A 19972-nucleotide genomic window follows, 5' to 3' on the forward strand; every position below is an offset into this window, starting at 1 on the left:
CCAATAAAATAAATTTAAAAAAAAAAGTTATTCTTTAAAAAAAAAAAAATGCTCTGTAAAAGTGTGTTGACTAAATCAATAAGTGAATGAATATTAGTAACATGCACCAGCCTCGCCAATAACTTCTCTCCCAATTGGCAGCAGGTGGGGAGGGTGGATGTTTAAAAAGCTTTGGACATACCAAGCAGAAGTGAAACACAAATCAACCAGGTGCATTTTCAAGAGGAAATTTATCACAAACCTGGCAACTCCAGCCAGCTTTTAAGTAAATGGAAGCTAGGGACAAGATTATTCTTAGGGTAAAGAGTAAAACCATATGTGTTACCCCAAACTTTGCAGACATCCTTTAAAAACCATATTCTAAATAAACGCATCTAAATTTGCACAGGAGATTGGCAGTGGGAAGTGTGAATTGACAGAGAAGTCACAGTTTGAACACTCCATTGACACAGTTTCCAGAATAAGCTTGCCTTGTGGTTAACTGGAACTTTTAATGACACACGTGCTTTTTTTCACCTGTCCAGTCTCTATTTAGCAGACTTAATAAATTGAGAAATATCCACATTTCTAGAAAAAAAAAGAAACAAGAGCAACTGTAATTCTAAGGAATTCAGTGTTCTCACCCTGGTCTCTCTGAGGAGACCCCAACCAACTTTGCTCTGCCGATGGCTTTCTTCCAGGATTCTGGACCCAAGCACCTGCCATTTGCCATTTAACCAACTCCAACTAAGATCCCCTTTCCTAGATCAAAATTTATTAGATCATCTCTCCTAGAGCGATTCCTAAATCAAATCTTACTAACAAGTGACTGGAAATGAAGTGCTGGAAACTGAGAAACTTCTTAAAGATCTTCAAGAAAAACTCATTTCCTTTCCTCTTAAAAACAAGGGTCACATTTAATATGCGAACAACGCATTCTTTGAAAGGTAACTTTTCATCTGTTCCACCACAAGTCTCAGTAATGTGTGACTTTCTCTGATGACTACAGCCCTCCAAGACACTAGGGAGGGACTTCCCTGGTGGTCCAGTGGCTAAGACTCCACACTCCCAATGAAGGGGGCCTGGGTTCCATCGCTGGGAAGGGAACTAGATCCCACATGACTGCAACTAAGCGTTCGAATGCCTCAGCTAAAGACCCTACATGCCACAACTGAAGATCCCACATGCTGCTGGAAGATCTCTAGTGCCTACAATTAAGACCTGGCGCAGCCAAATAAATATTAAAAAAAAAACAAAAAACAAAAAACCAAAAACACCAGTGATTTCCATTCACTGCCCTTGCTTGCTCTGAAGGGACGTCAACCCCGGAGAGCCAGGAGTCGCCCAACAGGGGGTCCCCTAAGCGTCTCCAGATGCGAGCGCCACCCGCGCTCAGAGCGTTGGGCGCCGGCCTCCGCGCGCCCGGGCGCCCGGGGGACTGCGTGCGCTCGCGGGCGAAGGCTGTGGCCCGGGCCGCTGGGAGGGGGCGAGCGCCAGGTTCCCGTCGCCTCCACTCCCGCCTCCTCCTGCTCCGCGTCCCCTCCCCTTGCCAAAGCTCGGACTCTCGGGGTTGCCCTTATTGTTGGCCGAGTCTGTCACTTTGTGGGCCGGATGACATGAATGGATGGGCTGGACACAACTTCCAGCCTTCTAGAAAAAAAAAAAAAGTCCCAATCTGCACGGAGAGCGGGAGGGACGTCCGCGGCGCCCCAGGCGCCTACGCCGCGGGCGGGGGAAACGCACAGCTTCCCCCCTCCCACACTCACGCTCCCCCTCCTTAAAACCAACCGCCCAGCCCAAAGAAATCGTCTGGTTCCCAGCCCGCGGGAGTCCGCGGTGCCCTCGCCGCCTTCCGCGGCTGAGCGCGCTCCAGCGCTGCGGGGCGCGGGGCCGCAGGCGGGCGCGCTGCGGGCCCGGCCGCCTTACCATGCTCCCCAGCGCCGTGGCGGCCCACGCCGGCGCCTGCTGGGACGTGGTGGCCTCCTCCGCGCTCCTGAACTTCCCCGCCGCGCCGGGCTTCGGCAGCCTGGGCAAGAGTTTCCTGATCGAGAACCTGCTGCGGGCTGGGGGCGCCCCGCCGCCCGGGCTCCCGCCGCCCCCGCCGCATGGCCCGGCGGCCGCTCTCGCCGCGGGCGCGCAGGTCCGGCCCCTGCCCGCCAGCCCGGTTCCGCTCAAGCTGTGCCCCGCGGCCGAACACGTCAGCCCCGGCGGGGCGCCCTACGGCACGCGGTGGGCGTTCCAGGTGCTCAGCCCCTCGACGGACGGCGCCAGGCTGCCGGGCCGGGCTCCGGGGGACCGAGACGGTGCCTTCCAGCCATCAGCCCCAGGTGAGCCCGCTCTCTCCTCCCCACTCTCCTTGCCGCGCCTCCTGGTCGCGGGGCCGGCGGCCTGGGCGCGCCGGCTCCAGGGCACAGGAAGCCGCTCCGGCCTGGACCTTCCGAGAGCATCTCGGGCTTCCGTGGAGATGCCGAATCGGGGGTGAGGAGGGTACCACCACTAACTGTGATTTTCCTCCCCATCGGGTACCACCAACTTCCTCTCCGTCCTCTCTTGCTACGAGTGATAGGGCTACCTTGAATTTCAGGCCTTTCTGAAGAAACCCTGAAGGCACCTCTTGGCTTTGGCCGAAAGGGCAGCCCCGGTGCTGAGATCTCTGGGCTCACCGGACCAGTTTCGCGGGGTTTTCCAAGTTCAGCGTCTCTGCCCGCCCGCTCCTGTCCCGGGGGCCGCGCGACACCCGTTCCCAGGAAAGTTCTTGGCTTGGAAGAGCTTCGCTCCACCCGTTTTGGGGGCTTTTGCCTCTCAAACCGTTGCGACGGTCGGGGCGGTTGGAGAACGCTCGCGAAGATCTTTGGAAAGAGAGTTGCGCCAAGTTTTGGCTTTGGCCGCTCTTAAATTTTGGATCACGAAGGCACAAGAAAATCGAGGCCGGCTCTTTCTTCGTGCTGAGCTGCAACAGCTGAATTGGCACCTGGAATAGGAAGTTCACCAATAAATGACAGTTTACCAAAAGAAGGGCTTTTGGTTTGCTTCTTTTAATTCCCGCATAAAACCTGTGTTGTGACTGGGAATAGGATGCGGACAGTTTAGTTATATATACGCTAAAACTTACGGAGTGGCTGCCGAAATTGGCAGTGAGAAAGGGAAAAGCCTTTTAAAGACTCAAAAGCTGAGATCCAGTTGGATTAAATTTTTTTTTTCTTTTTTGGCTGTATCCTTAGAAGATCTTAACTCATTCTTTTAATCCCGATGGGTTTGTCCAGAATGACTAATAGACGCTTTTTCAGCAGATTTCATTGTCCCAGCAAACTGCCGGATCAAATGTATTGCTAATGGCTTTATAGAATTGAACATGTTTAGAACCTGTCCTGGTCTTTCAGTTTGAAATGGTTACTAACAGAATGGAACAAATATAATTATGTGAGCACCGGTTTCTTTCACATCGTGTAAAACCTAAATTCTAGGCAGCCTTTTTGCACCCTGGGAGAGGAACAAATACAGTTAAGGCAGAGTTTATGTGCCTTGGAAATCTGGGCCATGCTGTTCTTTTTGAAATATTAGGAAAATTAGAGACGTATAAAGCAGGTTCGTGTAGAAAAGAGCTAGTAAATAATGACTCATAAAATAACATTTTCAAGAAAATTTGGTGATTTGTATAACTTTTGGTGGTTTGGCATTGTGTTCATAGAAGTTATTTTTCAAGGATTCTTAACTTGCCCTTGATCATGATTAGCTACGCAAAAAAGTTAATTTTAACCTTTGTAAATTTTACAGGATAAACTTAAGTAAACCAAATGCAAATCAAATGCAGATATTTCAATAACTCTGAAAAATAATTTTGTATACCTATTCATTTCATTCAAAATATTGCAGTTTTTGGATAAAGGATTTCCTAACTACATGCTTTTTATTTTCAAGAACATGTTCATTCTAGTACACTTACTAAAGTATCAACCCACAAAAATGCTTTTTGGAATAATTAGAGGGTAAGAATTTAAATTTCACTTTGAAGTATTTTAATATAGCTTAAGCCTATAGTTTTCCTAATATTTTATTCAGTCCTTATTGAAGATTTGATGTTTTTCTACGTTAATTTTTATTTGAACAAACTTTTTATTTAAAAAAATTATTCCTGTGAAGAGTGCATTTAATTTTTGAAACTCAAAAAAAATCTTAAGAAGAAAATTAAAACACTGTAAGTTGTGCCCACAAATATACTGCTTAAAAATAGTAAAAAAAAAATAATTTGACAGAGAGTATAGCTTTCTGATCTCTAGTTTTATTTAAATGACAGATTCTTGCCCTACTAAATGCTGTGGGAATTCTTTTGTACTGTGTAGAACTATGAAGTTATAATGAGTGCTGACAGTGTTAGCTATCACCTGAAAACTAGGTGAGGAGGAAATAGTGACTGCCATTCTGTAAAGAGTAGAAAGGAGATTTGGAAAAGCTGCTGTTTTCAGAACAATAAAATACTTCCTACTTCTTTCTGAAACATCAGTGAACAACCAATTCTGATCTTTTAGACACTATCTTAGGAGTGAATCACAAAATGTGATTTTTAATGATTTCAGTGTATCGACTACTCATTTTTTTGTCAGCTTAATTTGTTGAGTGCGCCAGTCTAAATATTGAGTAAGAAAACCCCAGAGTTCTTTTTAAGGGCATTGGTGAAAGACAGCACCATTTAACTAGGGGATTTATGCCACTGCATGCATTTCTGCTTCATTATTTTTGTTACCCACTATTAATTATACCATATAGTTCATTTATTCAGCAAATGCTTACTGACCGTCTCCCATGTGTTCAGACTCTGTTCCAGGCCATTGGGATAATCAGTGAACAAAACAGATGACTGTCTCTGTCCCTGTGAAGCTTATAGTCCATGTTCTGTCCTACTTTATGGTTTACCAAGCATTTTCATAATTGTTAGCTGCTTTAATTCTCATAATAGGCCAATTTTTTTTCTGCAATGATTATTCCACTTGCTAATTTTGTTTTTGTCTGAAATATCAGTTTAAATATCCATGGTCTTGTGAAAGAGAAAAAATCACCCCAAATCTCCATATTCCTTAGATTAGACTTTCATTGAATATGAGAAAACTAATGGGCTTATGGGATAACCAATTACATGTATCACAATAATAAATCAGACTGGGATGTTATAGCTAAGCCCAAAAGGAAAGAAAGTGGCCTTCCCCTTCATCTTGTTATGTGTGTGAAAGGTGGTGACAGTTAAACAGTAACACAGATTTACAGATTATGGACGAAAGTTTAGCTGTCAGTGCTTCATCCCTGAAAACTGGCAAGTCTTTAAGTATTTAGAACAAGAAAAGGAACACTCCATAGCTATTGTCAAGCTGTGTATATAGTTTAAAAATTTTAAACATCAGAGGGCATTCTTCAATGAGAGGAGCATGTTTAGTGTAATAATAGGTAGTGAGTAGATTCACCTTCAGGGGTTGTATGTGAAAAAAAGAATCTTGGATGTTATAGTTTATTAATGGAAACCACGGTTTTCAAGTAAATTCTAACCATCAGAGATCCTTCTCCAGAAGTTCATTAATGCCATTATTTGGTGGCTATTGGGCTAAGTTCAAATGTCCATGATTTTGTATATTAAAGAGGGTCTTGAAATGTGAAAAGCTGAAAATTTTAAATTTCTCTTAGCTGTGCCACCAATTTTCTTCAAAGTGAGTGGAACAAATAGCCCTGCTTTTCAGTAACATTTGTTATTTTAAACATTTTAGAAAATGTTTGAAATAACTTCCTGAATATAATTTAGTGATTATTAAATCTACTCCGTGTGCTGCATATAAAAGGAATAGAAAGCAAATGTTTATTCTGAATGGTTGAATTGAACTGTTCTTTTTTTTTAAAGTAATTTTGTTGAGTAGGTTTTACCATGTACTACAGAAATGGGACCAGATCCGTAGTATTGTTTTCTGGTACCCCGTTAGGACTGTTTCTTACCATTAATACCTCACGTGCACTCTGATTTTCTTGTCCACCTCAGAGTTCCAGTTACTATTTACCTATTAATCCTTGACTCTGTCTTAAACTACTGGCGCTTACGTTTTATGTTCCAACTGGTAGTTTTTTCCGCTTTCACTGAGATACCCTGAAAGTGTGACATAGAAGAGCTTCTCTTGTATCTTAGGCACTTTGGGGAGGGAGGAGAAGATGGATCTGTGCTCCCGGTGAGGATTCCAGTCCAGCTGAAGACTTTGTGATCTGATTTATGAAGCCAGAGTTCATCATTTATTTTTTTCCAGCGCTATGCTCTAGATTTGGTTGGGCAAATTAAAATCACAGAATCTTGACTGTTGATGATGCTGACCTAGAACCAGGACAAAGAAAATGGGGCACCCTGAAAAGGATAATGATGGGACCCATACTAATAGCTCCTTGCTCAGGCCATTACTCCAAACATCCTTTGGTGGAATTTGTAGATAATACCAAACAATATTCTTACTACACCTGTATTTTTTAAATAATCTGCGTAACATATCTTTGGGTTTATATTAACATATTACTAACTTTTACGTAGTTCCTGAGGAGCAATATAAATTGTTATATGGTCCCCAAGTTCATAAACTTCTTCAGGTTCAGAAAGTTCTTACAGTGAAGAGAACCAGGAGGACTAAACAGACAGTCCCTTTACTTCTGGTTCGATTGAGAAAACCACACTCCCTCCAAAATAATGTCTGAGTTGGAATTACAGAAGGGTAGCAGTTTATGTGCATTTTTTTTGCCTCTGGCTTTAGCACCTATCCCTCTCCCAAACCCCAAAATATGCTTGTCTAGTTCACTTTAACAGCAACAAATCTCAATCTGTTAACACGTATTGAAGCTTTATTACTGAGGTTTAATAATAGAACAGTAGTAAATCCAGTAGGCAAGTAGGAACATTTTAGAATTTTCCCCCTAACTCTTACTCACTTGAGGGATTTGAGGATTATTTTAAGAGGCACAGCATTTTGAATGCCCAGAAAATTGCATATGGATTAATGCAGAAGTAAATGTAGGACCCAGAGAGTTCAGAGTCATGTCAGGAAGCCAAAGGATGCCATATGTTGTGGGCAATTAAAAAGAATTGGTCAGGACTTCCCTGGTGGCGCAGTGGTTGGGAATCCACCTGCCAACGCAGGGGACACGGGTTCGAGCCCTGCTCTGGGAAGATTCCACATGCTGCAGAGCAGCTAAGCCTGTGCGCCACAACTATTGAGCCTGTGCTCTAGAGCCCGTGAGCCAAAACTATTGAGCCCGTGTGCCGCAACTACTGAATCCCACGCGCCTAGAGCCCATGCTCTGCAACAAGAGAAGCCACTACAATGAGGAGCCTGCGCACCACAATGAAGAGTAGCTCCCGCTCTCAGCAACTAGAGAAAGCCTGTGTGCAGCAACGAAGACACAACAAAGCCAATAAATAAATTAAATAAATAAATTTATAAAAAAAAAAAAGGATTGGTCAACAGTGATTTTAGCCACGTATGTTTGCATCAGTGTGGCTCAGATGTTGGACCCAACGCTGTGTATTAGACTCCATTGTGTCCCTCTTAGAGCATGCCGCCTCCTTCCTGTTCTTGTGCCCACCAGATAAAAAGTCTCTTTTTGCTGTAAGAAAACATCTTATGGTTAGTTTTGCCCCTGAACAATGATAGAAATAGTAGCAACTTGAAAATAAGGAAAGCAACATAGGTAATAGCTGTGTTCATAAAATACTTTGAGCTTCTTTGCTATGAGTTTTTACAGAAGTAAAAATGTTATCTTTCAAATATGGCTTCTTATGTTAGAGTTGGGGGGAGTAAACACCTTAGTCACTCCTCAGTTTACGTTCCACCACCCTATTTCTCTTGTTCATATCGCCCGTAACTTTAGAACCCATCTTATTATATCTTTTGGGGAGACTTGATTTGTAGTTCTTAAAACAGTGTTTGTCCACTTCTTAATCTTGGGTTAACAGAGGCTCTAAATAAAGTTTTTTTTTTTACCTTAATTACTGTGATTATTTTTTCCCCAGTGAAGGTATATAATTTTTAAGTCAGTTAAATAACTTTGTTTTCATTCAAATACACCTGGGGTCTGCCAGGAATAAAAAGGGGTCTGCCAGGAAAAAAATAAAAATTGTAAAAAGAAACTATGATTTTTATCTAGGAATGCTTGTTAGAACCCTTCTTTAAGACTTCAACAGATTGTGCTTCCATTTTACACTCTCTTAGTAAGAAATTGGATTTTTGCCTTAACATATAATATGCTTACCAGACCCTTGTATATTTTATTCCAAAATATTTTATTTTACTTTCAGTAATGTTTCCACTTTTAATGAAATCTCTGTCTTTGATTCTCTTTAGCCTCCAGTCAGTACTTGTTTTGGCAATGCTGAGTGATTCATCACTTTATATAAAGTTACCATAACTGATTTTATTTTTAATAGCATTATTCAGTTTGTCAGCTAGCTATTAGTTGGGAATATTTCAGGGGCACACACTTTCTGTGAGTTATATGAACAGTAAACTTAAAGCACTAAAATTCTCTCTGAAGTCAAAGATCAAAAAGCCTCTATAAGTTTTTTAGACTTTTGTTTCAGAATCAAAGCATCTGGGAAAAGGAAAGGAAAAAAAAATTCAAGTCTTTTTCTATGTATTGCTGAATATTTAATTGCCTTCTTGTTTATAAATATTCCAAAGTGAACTATGTTTTTGCCTTTTCTTTCACATGTTTAGGCACCATGCATACCATAACAACCTTGATTTCATTAGCTCTAAGTGGCCATCAGAAATAGAATATTCAATATATACATTTCTACCAGTCCTCTTGAGAGGGCTCAAAATTTCTTGTTCCTTAAAAATTTAAATCTCTGATACTTTTAAAATTAAAATATGTGAAGGAATTAGTTATTCTTTGAGAAGATATATGCACATTGAAAGAGAATAAAAACCATTACTGCTGGTGAATTTTTTAATAGACTGACCTAGGACTGGATTGAGTTTAGGTGTGTTGAATCTATTCTAGAGTTATAGTGGGTCTGAAACCAGAAGACAGTCTGATGCTTCCGAGTGGGAACAGCGTTATTTCTGTTTGTTTACATATTTTCTATAGGTGCTTTTGCACTATAAATTGAACAGTTGCAACAGAGACCACGTGGCCTGCAAAGCCTAATGTATTTACTGTCTGGCCCTTTATAGTAAAAGTTTGCCAAGACTTTCTCCAAAGTATAAATGGCAAATTGAGTCAATTTTAGAATAGTGTATAGTTTTCTGAGCTGGTTTTAGCAGCATTTCTTTAATTTTAAAGCCTAGATTCAAATCTAAGGTCTTTAAATGACGGATTATATAATCCTAAGCAATTCACGTAACTGCATTGAGCCTCGTTTCAAAATGATCACAGATGTTAGGCTCACCATTTGACTTTCAACCACATACCTCAAAAACCCATTGATAACATACAGGGAAAGATGTGAAAGACAGCTTTCCACCATTGCACCGTAAGTAAAATGCATACTACTAAAAGGGGTATTATTGTGTAAGGAACCATCTCAAAACTTAAAGGCTTCAAGGAACAAGTTACTATTTTCTCTCCTGCTTTTGTGGGCTCACTGGGCTCAGCTGCGTGGTTCTCACTTGGAATCTCATTGCAGTTAGAGATCAGCTGTGGCTGTCATCATCTGAGGGCTCAGCTTGGCTCTCATGGACGTCCGTGGACTCACGTGGCTGACAGGGATGCTGGCTCTTGATGGGGTGCTCAACTAGAGCTGTTCCAGCATCCACACTTGGATGTTCCTAGTGTCTTGAGCTTCTTATACCATGGCACCTGGGTTCTGAAGGGCAGAGTTTTAAGAGCAACATTCCTAGAAACCCAGGCAATAGCTGTAAGTCTTCTTATTACCTTGCCTTGGAACTTCCAGAATGCCACTTCTTGCATATCCCTTGGTCAAGCAAGGAAGCAAGACCATCCCCAATACAAGAGAAGGGGAAATTGGGATGGCTCTCAATGAGAGGAGTGCCAAATAATTTGCAGCCATTTAAAATCTGCTGCAAGGTAAAATTAGAATAACCATCACCAGACACAATTCCTGCCAGGTCTGTCTCCTGCTGGAGGAGACCAGTGAAGGAATTAATCACATACGGTGGTATAGCTGAGAACTCAAGGAGACTTCACTGAGGATTTTAGAGTTTTGAGAGCTGCAGGTACTGTTCTGCTATGGTATGCTCTTCTGTGACATTGACTTTATAATAAAGAAAGCAAGAAATTTCCTCAAATTTTGCTCATTTTTGGAAGCTGTCTAATGAAGACTCCTTGAAGGGAGAGGCAGCAGAGGTAGTGACTACCTTTGATGATTGCAGTGAACTAGGGCCCCACAGCTTGAGGAGAAGCCAGACTCCACCCGCTGGTTGGTGTGGGGGCAGAGGAGAAGGTGCTAGCGGGGGTGTCCACACAACTTGTCGTTACTTCTCGCCACACAGCACATGACCACAGTAGGATCCTTCCATTTAGCCCCTTACTTTTCTACAACAGCCCATCCACGGCTGCCAGGTGATTTTTTTTTTTTTTTAACATAGCTTTCATCATATCATCAAGCTATTAGGAAAACCTTAATTATCCCCATCTATCAGATCAAATAAAAATATTCACTTTGGCCTTCAAGACCTTCATTCCATCAACTGCATTTAGTGCCTCCATCCACATTCTTTTTTTTTCAGTTATACATAGACATATATATATTCTTTTCAGATTCTTTTCCCTTATATGTTATTGCAAAATATTGAGTATAGTTCCCTGTGTGATACAGTAAGTCTTTGTTGGTTATCTGTTTTATATATAATAGGGTGTATCTGTTAATCCCAAGCTCCTAATTTATCCCTCCCCGCTGCTACCCGCTTTGGTAACCATAAGTTTGTTTTCTGTGTCTGTGAGTCTGTTTCTGTTTTGTAAATAAATTCATTTGTATCACTTTTTTTTTAGATTACACATATAAGTGATATCATATGACACTTGTCTTTCTCTGTCTGGCTTACGTCACCTAGTATGATCTCTAGGTCCATCCATGTTGCTGCAGATGGCATTATTTCATTCTTGGCTGAGTAATATTCCTATGTCTATGTATCCACACACACATTTTTATATATATATATATATATATATATATATATATAAATACAAATATATATATATACACACACACACACACACACACACCACATCTTCTTTATCCATTCATCTGCTGATGGACATTTAGGTTGCTTCCATGTCTTGGGTATTGTAAATAGTGCTGTTGTGAACACAGGGGTGTCCAACCACATTCTTAATGTTCACATCTTTGGTCTTGGCCCAACAGTCAGGCTGGTCTCCTTAACCTGCCCCGTGTGTCACCACCATCCTTGCCTTCTTTCCTTTTGTTCATGCCACCTTTCCTTCCTGGAATGTCTTCTTTCTCTTCTTTTGCCATTCAAATACTTTCCAAATCAAATTTCCAGATCAAGATGCTTTTCCTGCTTAAAGCCTTCTTTGGCAAAGGCTTCCTAAAAATATTTTCTTTGTTCTTCCTAGTATACTTTGGTGGAAGTCTGGACCATGCTGCCTCTTTTTATATGCTGTCTTAGAATCGATCCCAAATTGTATAATAATGGTAGGAGTGAAGGCTACCATGTATTGAGTGTGTGCTGCATGTCAGGCATTTTTTTGTGTGTGTTCTTTTCAGTGGTCTGATCCTGACCATACACTATAATCAGGAGTGCAGCTTTTGAAAAAGATGGTATCCTAGGGAGCCCACTCCTAGCCAGCCTGAGTTAACTCACATGGTATAGGGCCTTGGCATCCATATCTGTGAAAAGCACTCCAGATCATTCTGATGTGTATTCAGAGTTGAAAAACGTCAATTAAGGGAACACACAGTACTGTGTTTTGTTTTGTTTTGTTTTGTTTTGTTTTGGATCTCATGGCCTTGGGAAATGCCTCACATTTTATAGAACAAAACTGAATTTGGAGTTTGAAGATATTTGTATTTCATTTATTTGATCAGCAGATTCAAACCTGTAAGTTACGGAACATTTAGAAGTAGAAATTCTTCCAGGGAGGGAAGCTCTCCTTTTGTAATTCTTGTCGTCCCAGCACACAGTGCATTATGTGCACTTGATAGATATGCAATAAATATTATTTGGGTGGAATTAAAAGGACAGAATCAAACAAGTAGACCCTGCACTTGGTTTATCTTCTCATGAACTGTACCGGAATATTAAGACCTTTGTTTTTCTGTCTCCGAAATACTCAAGGCAAAAAAAAAAAAGAATGCATACTTTTGTTTTCTGATGAACAGAAAGGTAAAGGATAACTTAACTTGCTTTGCCTTGTGATGGAAGGCAAGTTTGCATGTGGATCGCATAAATGGATTCTTCCAGGCTGTGTTATGAAATAAAGCGCACTTTATTCATGTGTTATTTTTTAGGTCTTACTACTCAAGACAGATGGTTGTCATTCTTTAGTCTTTTTTGGTGGGGGGCGGGGGGGCCACTATTAGTCTGTTCAATTGTGTGGTATTTAAAGGTCAGAAGTTTAGATTTCTTTACTCCAGGTGCCATGTACCCAGCACTTGAAGGAGGTCATTAAAATCATCCTTTTGAAATTATTTAATTCCCTGTTATTCTTTCCCAGAAGTATTTGTTGACTCTTTGGTTGCCTTTGTATGACATCTTGGAACATTTTCTCGTTTCTCCTTGTTCTTCTTAAAATGTGCTGCCCAGTCAGCATAGCACTGCACTGGCTCCTGAAATTTATTTGAAGGTTTTGTTAGTGGTCTTTAGGATTCTTCCTTTGAAATGTCAGCGCAAATCAGTTAATACCACGGTTTGCTATGGCAATAAAAAGAATGTGGTTTCACCGCATTTAGATACACTGTTCTTTTTCATCAATAAAGAAAAATGAAAATAATAAAAAACAATTACAAATGTTTTGCTTGCTTTCTAGACAACAGAATTTTGAAAATAATTTCTCTATAGCTAAGCATGTAACCATCCTTGACTGTGGGATGCTTTTGTTACAGAACCATGTAGTTAAATTAAAAAACAAACAAAAACAGGCCAGATCACCATTAAGTTGGCTGTAAGTTCCCATCTTAATTAAACATTCAAAATAAGTAATAGTTTGATTCTTTGTCTTCAGATAAGTCAGAACATCTGATTAAGAAGTGAAAAGTTGGTGAATTTTTCTGTGAATAAGCGATTTTATTCATTTGGATTCAGACAGTTTTTGTTCCAGAAACTTTGTCATTTGTTTGTAACTTGTAGCAGATTGCCACAGAACCCAGAAGGCACATTTGTTGGCAGGGTACAAAATTTGGAGTTTCTGCAGTGTTGTGCTTAGAGAACCTAGCATCATGCTGTAGAACCTGACACCGTGCTTTTTTTCCACAGGGAAAGCCATTCGTTTTTCTCTTATGGAAAGCTGGGGAGATGTGGAGGTGTCCATTTTCTGGATTCCATCTCTTACTGAATACCTGGCAGTCTGTGTGCATGACATCCTTATCCCTTATGGCTAATAACTATATATTATGCTAAAATGTCTGTTTCCCTTGTCTTTTAAAAAATGTACTGAGACCAGTCATCATCACATTCCAGATGCTTGCCCATTTGAGGCTGACAATGAATGAACATAGCAAGTGTTGAACGCATAGCCAGTCCAATGCCTGTGTATACTAAGCTTTCCTTAAATAGTATTATCATAAATATGGTTCGGTAAGCCTAACACGAATTGTTCCTAACGATAAGTGATAGATAAGTGATAGAGTGACTGCGTCTAGATTATACTGATGGGCTTTGAAATGCATATCATCGCCTTGAAATTGCCTTGTTTTCTGCCCTTTTCAGAGTGTCTTCAAGGTAGTTCTTAAACGGTTTACATAACGCATCTGTTAACTCAACACTTTGTTTTAGCACACTTGTTTCCCTTTTTGCTCACTGCTTTAAAAAGCATGTGGTTTACAGACATTTAAAAGTGTGATGTGTACTTTTAATGCATTGCATTGTTTTAAATGGCTATCTCCTCACACCATTCAACACCCCTGCAGTCACATGCTCCGTTGGATTAGCATTTGACTTATGTCCAAGTAGGAGCACATAAAAAAATGGAGCACTTAATTGGAATTTCACAGTGATTTCCACATAAACCAGCTTAAACATGGTGTATTATGTATAGAAATTAGGAATTGACTAATCTTTTGTGTAAATATGTGTGTGTCAATGAGGTGATTTTAAATGGTGAAGAAATACTACACAGTGGAACTTTAAGCCTGGTCATGTCACATGTAGTTTTTTAGCCACTGGAGTTGCTACTGTAGACTAACGTCATTTTGATTACAGCTTTACTATGTTAAGATAGGAGAGTATAGAGCAGTGTAACAAAGTGTCCCATTAAAACTTTTTACCGGTTAAATTTAACAGTTAGATCTTATATCTCAGAACGTCATTTATCAGCAGTGAATTTAATTGAACACTTGTCTCGAACTATCCACTTTTAAAAATTCTTTATTTCTTTCATTTTTAGGGCCATAGGGTTAGACTGAAAAACATTCTGGCTAGAATAGTGTCACTAGTGTGCTTAATTTTCTACACTTGATATTGACCAAAACCATTTCTTTTGTGTGCTTCTAATTATCATGATAAATGCTTAAAGGCATGTATGTAAATGCAACATGGCTGAGCCCTTTTCTTTTACCTCAGTTTAAAAAATGCCAAACAGCACAATTAAGCCATGACTTACTTATCTGTGGAGTGTTTAGTTTGGAGGTGAAATAAGTTCATTAACAGAAATACTTGAGAATAAACATAATGAAGCAACTTTTATACAGGGAAATAGTTCCACTTTTCAAAGTGCTTCATATATTCATAGAAACATTAGAAACATTAGAAAATGTAACTCTGCCTAAATAATGCCATACTCTTATAATATAATTTAAGGTGTTAAATTCAAATAAAGCAATTTATCATTTCTGTGATGGTGTTTCATTCAGCATTAGAACAACCTATGATAATAATGAAAAACCTTAAAAAGTTTTATAGAACTTATTGAACACCAAAATGGGTCTCCTTTTCATACTTTGCTTAGTTGCCATATTTTCAAGGTAGCATTAAGGCAGTTTATTATTTGAAAATCCAAATATTAAAAAAACTGAAAACATTGACAGTGATAACTTTCCATCATATTATAGAAAACACTCTGCATTATGATTAATTTGTAGTTCAAAGGCGTTAAGGACCATGAGACCATAAAATTCTTATGTTGATATATACTTATTTTGATATATCCTTCAAAGATATTGGTAAAGTAAATACATGCTTATCAATTGGTTAAAATATGAGTCTGAAATTACTGTGTTCTTGAAAAAGACATGTATTTGTAGCAAAGTAATATTCACTGTATATGATTAAGAAAAGAAAAAAGTTTCCATTGAAAATGAAGGGAAAATAGTAAAAATATTTATTTGCAAGTCATGTTCTAGATTTCAAGGTCATCTGAGTTGTGGAAGATACTATGTTTCAGGGTGTGTCAGGGGAGTAGGGAAGGGGTTGATTCCTGATTTCCTATTTCTTAGTTTTAAGATTATTCGTTCATTTATTGAAAATTTACTGACTATTTAGAATGTGCGTGGCATTCCGCTGGCTATGTGATGGTAAAAGCACGTTGCTCACCTAAGGAAATCTCACCCATATTTATATTGTATTAAACCCCACCGTACTAAAGGACATATGGTATCTAAGGTACTTAACCAAAGCCTGGCATATAGTAAGTGCTCAATAAAGAAGAGCCATTAGTATTCTGTGATATCCTTTATAGTTATTTTTCATGTACTGAGGAACAGAGTGTAAAATTTCTTTATTTACAAGAATAATGATAACTATTCTGTGTGTATGAATTGAAAATATTCTAAATAGCATAGGCTAATAAAATGAGCAGAGCAGAATTCTGTGGCAACTCCCTATACTTTAAACACAAATGCTTTCAATGGTAACTAGATATCTTTTGAGAGTAAATGTTGTTACTATTCTCAAATATTTTTAAACATGTGAAAATGATCAGAAAGACGCCTTTTTGTTATGGAATTGCTCAGTAAATTAACTATTATCAACTTTGGACTCCAGCTATCTATATATTTCAAAGAACCTTCTGAAAATAAAAAAAGCAGAGTCATATAATCTCTTAAAAAAGTAAACCAAAGTGTGTAACATCCAAATTGTTTCTTGGTAAGTATTATATCTAGAGCTGTGCTGTTCAACGTGAAAGCCTCTAGACACATGAGTCTATTTAGATTTTAAAAGAACTTAAGAATTCAGTTACACAGACATACGAGCCACATTTCAACTGCTTAGTGGCATATGTGACAAGTAGATATGTACTGGACAGTGCAAGTACAGGACATTTCCATCATCACAGAGTTCTCCTGGACAGTGCTGCTTGAGGATATTTTAGATAAAGGACTATTTGATATTCACTATTTATAACCACACGGAAAATGAGTGCTTAAGTTCGGTTTTGATAGTGTGATTGTTTACACCACAGCTTCCAAATTTTGATTGAATTATTTAGCAAGCTCTTTGACAGATAAAGGCTACTTTAAAATGACTTTGATTCCAGTGAAAGTTGTAACTAACTAAAGTCTCAGACGATGTAGTGCTTTACTCCATGACTTCGAGGAAACTGGAATTTCGAGTATTGTCTTAAAAAAATGGCTAATCAATGCGATCAATGCTTTCCCTGCAGCGCCTTCCAAGCCTTTTTTTCTGAGCGCCCCGCCATTCTACCCGGCGTGCTGCGGTGGGTCCTGTCGACGCCCTGCATCCCCCACTGCTTTTCCAAGTAAGTTTTTAATGCTTCATCAGCAATGCCTCAGTTACTCTGTAAACCGAAGCAGCAGGGTTTAATGTGCTCTGGAAAACTAATTGGTAATGCAATGGCAAGGAGCTAATTCCTCGCTAAAAATCACAGCGATCCTATTCAGGAGCTTCCCAGAGATTTATCAAACCTCAGCACACTGAGCGATTGTGAGTGGTTTCTAATGGCACTGAAACCCAGGGCTGACACACCAAGGAAAGCGACTTGTTTTCCATTTGATATAAAAGATCTCAGAGGGACCCGTTTGGCTCTTTCTGAAATGTGTAGCAATGCTCATTTAAAGAAGAAAAAAGAAAGGAAAGAAAGCCCAGAAATTGTGTGAAATTTCCACGCAGCTTAAAGTGTGACACAGAAAGTCACTAGGCATCCACAGAAAATAATCAAAAATTGTCAAGACTGTAAAAGGAGATAAGTACCTTTTCTTATGATCTTGAAGAAAACCAACTGGGGTTGTAGGAAATATTTTCAAGAGAACTCTTCACACATTACACAATTTTAATACTGTCTGGGGTAGGGGGAGAATGACAGCTTTCAAAAACTTGAAGAGCACACACACGCTCACACGCACAAAGAAAAAAATATCTAACTGAAAATAAAAAGAAATAAAGTTCACCTTGATCTTGAGATTTCTAGGGCAGCTAAGAATCTGTAGGCAAAGGGTTCGAATTTATGATAAAGAAGTCCAGCGGAGGGGTGCATTTATTTCAGCTGCCCAAGAGAAAACATTGATTCAGGTCAACAGCTCTGGCAGGTGAAAAGTGAAATAGGGGTAGAGTCAGGCTGAAGTCCAGAGCTGTATCACGGTTGAATTCAGATGCTGGTTGCCTCTCTGCATGTGTTTTATCTGTGTTTCAGGAGAGCAGTTGCTCAACAGAATGATTCCTGACAAGTGAGGCAGCAAGTGCTAGCTGTTTAATGAGCTGCAAGCTTCTGAGCATCTCTTTAGGGGGCTGATACTTTCCCACAGAGCACTTTACATGGCCAGGACCCGGCCACAATGGGTGACAGACCCGTGACCAATCGTCACTTTCACCTGACTCATCCACACGCGACCTCACCACGATTTTTCACTGTGAGGATGAACTTTCGGAACCATTTCACAGGGAAAAGGCTCGGGCAAGGGTCAGTTGCCCTTTTGTATGGTCATAAAGCAAGGCCCTGTGTGTCAGTCTTTTCTCCTGTCTCACATTCCAAGTGCATTTCTGGACACCATTTAAAGCACTTGGCTGAAAAATAAAGCAGTGAATGAAACTGACTTTTATAGACTCATTCTAGCTCATCTTCCCATATAACCCTGTCCACCTGAAAAGGGATTTAGTGGGTGAGCTAAGTGTATACAGGGCTTGCTGAATGTATAGGGCCCATTATCCACTGTAGGAATTGTTTATTAACCAGGACTGATGCACCGCTATTTTGGAAGTGACCTATTAATTGTCCATTTAACTAGAATGTATTGATTCAAATAGAAAAATAGAAACCATGACTAAACCTTTTACTCGCTCCTTCAAGGTGGTCCCCTATGAGGGTAATTGAAAACTGTTGTACAGATTAAGGAGACATTTATCACCGTATATGAGTATCGGGAAAGGTCGGCTGGAGACTTAAACCCAAATATCTGATACTGCAGCATGGTGGCATCTCTGTGGAATTAAATCTTTAATGTGGTACTCCAGGAGTGGAGATTGAAAGTGATTTCGCCTCGTTTCAGTGATTTCACTTTGATATAATACCGGTCTTCTACTATAGGAAATCTCTGGCAATGTAGATTAGGTAAGTGGCGGTGGACCAAAAAATCCAGTGTAACAGGTGGGCATTCATGTATGTGTGAGTGTGTGTGTGTGTGTGTGTATTCATTTTATAGCAGTGTTTTAATAAGAGTTTCTAAGCCGTAGAAGTGTACTAATGCCCAGGCTAGTTTAATAGCTAGAACACTTAAAAGTAAGTCTAAAGTCATTTCCTGGATAACCTTGTCTTCTCAGTTGCCGGAAGAAAATCACTCCAAGTGAGGCTCTTTTTTCCTCCATCTGCTTCTCAACCCTCCCACTTTATGCCTTTGGTGTAGCTGTTGTAAATTGTGGCGTCTATTCCTGGAGGCTTATAAAGTCCTGTGTTTATCTTTTTATTTAATGAAACATACACGGGGGAAATCAGCATAGCTCAGGTCGAGGATAAGAAGGCTGTGCTTGGTTTCTCTCCGTTTCTCAGCTGGCATTTTAAAACAGCTTAGAGATGCCACGAGTGTTCTTAATAAACATTGGCATCTCAGTGATAAATCTGAAAGGAATTTCTTATTTTCTTATTTATAGTGTTCATTGTATTGGCAGCAAGTAGTAGTGAAATGGTGCATTTAGGCTGTCAACAAAGAATTTTACAATTTGTACAAAAGAAGGAAAAGTACTTTGATATTATTTTTTTGTTTCAGCTCAGACAGCCAAAATTATGGTTTATACTAAAAATTTTAATAAGAGGTGAAACCCGTGTCCCTCATCAATGTTTCACAGTACTGACTTCACTCTTTCTAGAAGTGTCGGGTCAGATCAACACATCCATAACTAGCAAGTGAAATATCATTTTGACTCTTGACATGATTCACTTATTTAAAATTGATTTCGTTTTTTCTTGTTAACCTTTCAGATTTATGATTGACTTGTTGCAACGTGGAAACAATCATTCATCCAGGGCCCTTCTCACATATAATAAATAGTTTAATAGCCTATTTAAGCACAATCCTTACTGTGGAAAAAAATTAAAAGGCAGTGGTGAAAGTTCTCTCCCCCAAAGCAGTGTAAGAAAAATCTTTGATAGTATATCCGTAAGATTCTTTTCAAAATAACATACTTCTCAGCGAAAAAGGAAATGGAAAGTTATAGAAATTATGCAGAGAATGACCTAAAGAAAAAGGCTACCTGAAAATGTATAGGAGCCTTAATTATGTAGAATAAATAGCTAATTGAATTAATGAGATAATTATTTCTTTTTGTCTTTGAGTATACAACTTGAATTTGACCTTTCAAGAATTTTATGCATTAAAAGACAAAGTTTAAATTTGGTGCAGTGTTATAAAAATATGAGTGAGGAAATATTCTTCTGGGATAAATTGCTCCCCCTT

General features: G+C 39.5%; 1 protein-coding gene across 1 annotated transcript in view; it reads left to right on the forward strand.

The window, feature by feature from the left end:
* Positions 1–1588: 1588 nt before the first annotated feature.
* The window catches only part of DBX2 (developing brain homeobox 2), a 33480-nt gene continuing 15096 nt past the window's right edge, over positions 1589–19972 (forward strand). Inside the window, exons 1-2 of the mRNA XM_057703413.1 lie at positions 1589–2306; positions 16732–16827. Coding sequence (XP_057559396.1) covers positions 1907–2306; positions 16732–16827 — 496 coding nt within the window. The 5' untranslated portion in view covers positions 1589–1906. The remainder of the gene's footprint in view (positions 2307–16731; positions 16828–19972) is intronic.

Source organism: Hippopotamus amphibius, chromosome 12 (genome assembly GCF_030028045.1).
Source record: "Hippopotamus amphibius kiboko isolate mHipAmp2 chromosome 12, mHipAmp2.hap2, whole genome shotgun sequence".
Lineage (NCBI taxonomy): Eukaryota > Metazoa > Chordata > Mammalia > Artiodactyla > Hippopotamidae > Hippopotamus > Hippopotamus amphibius.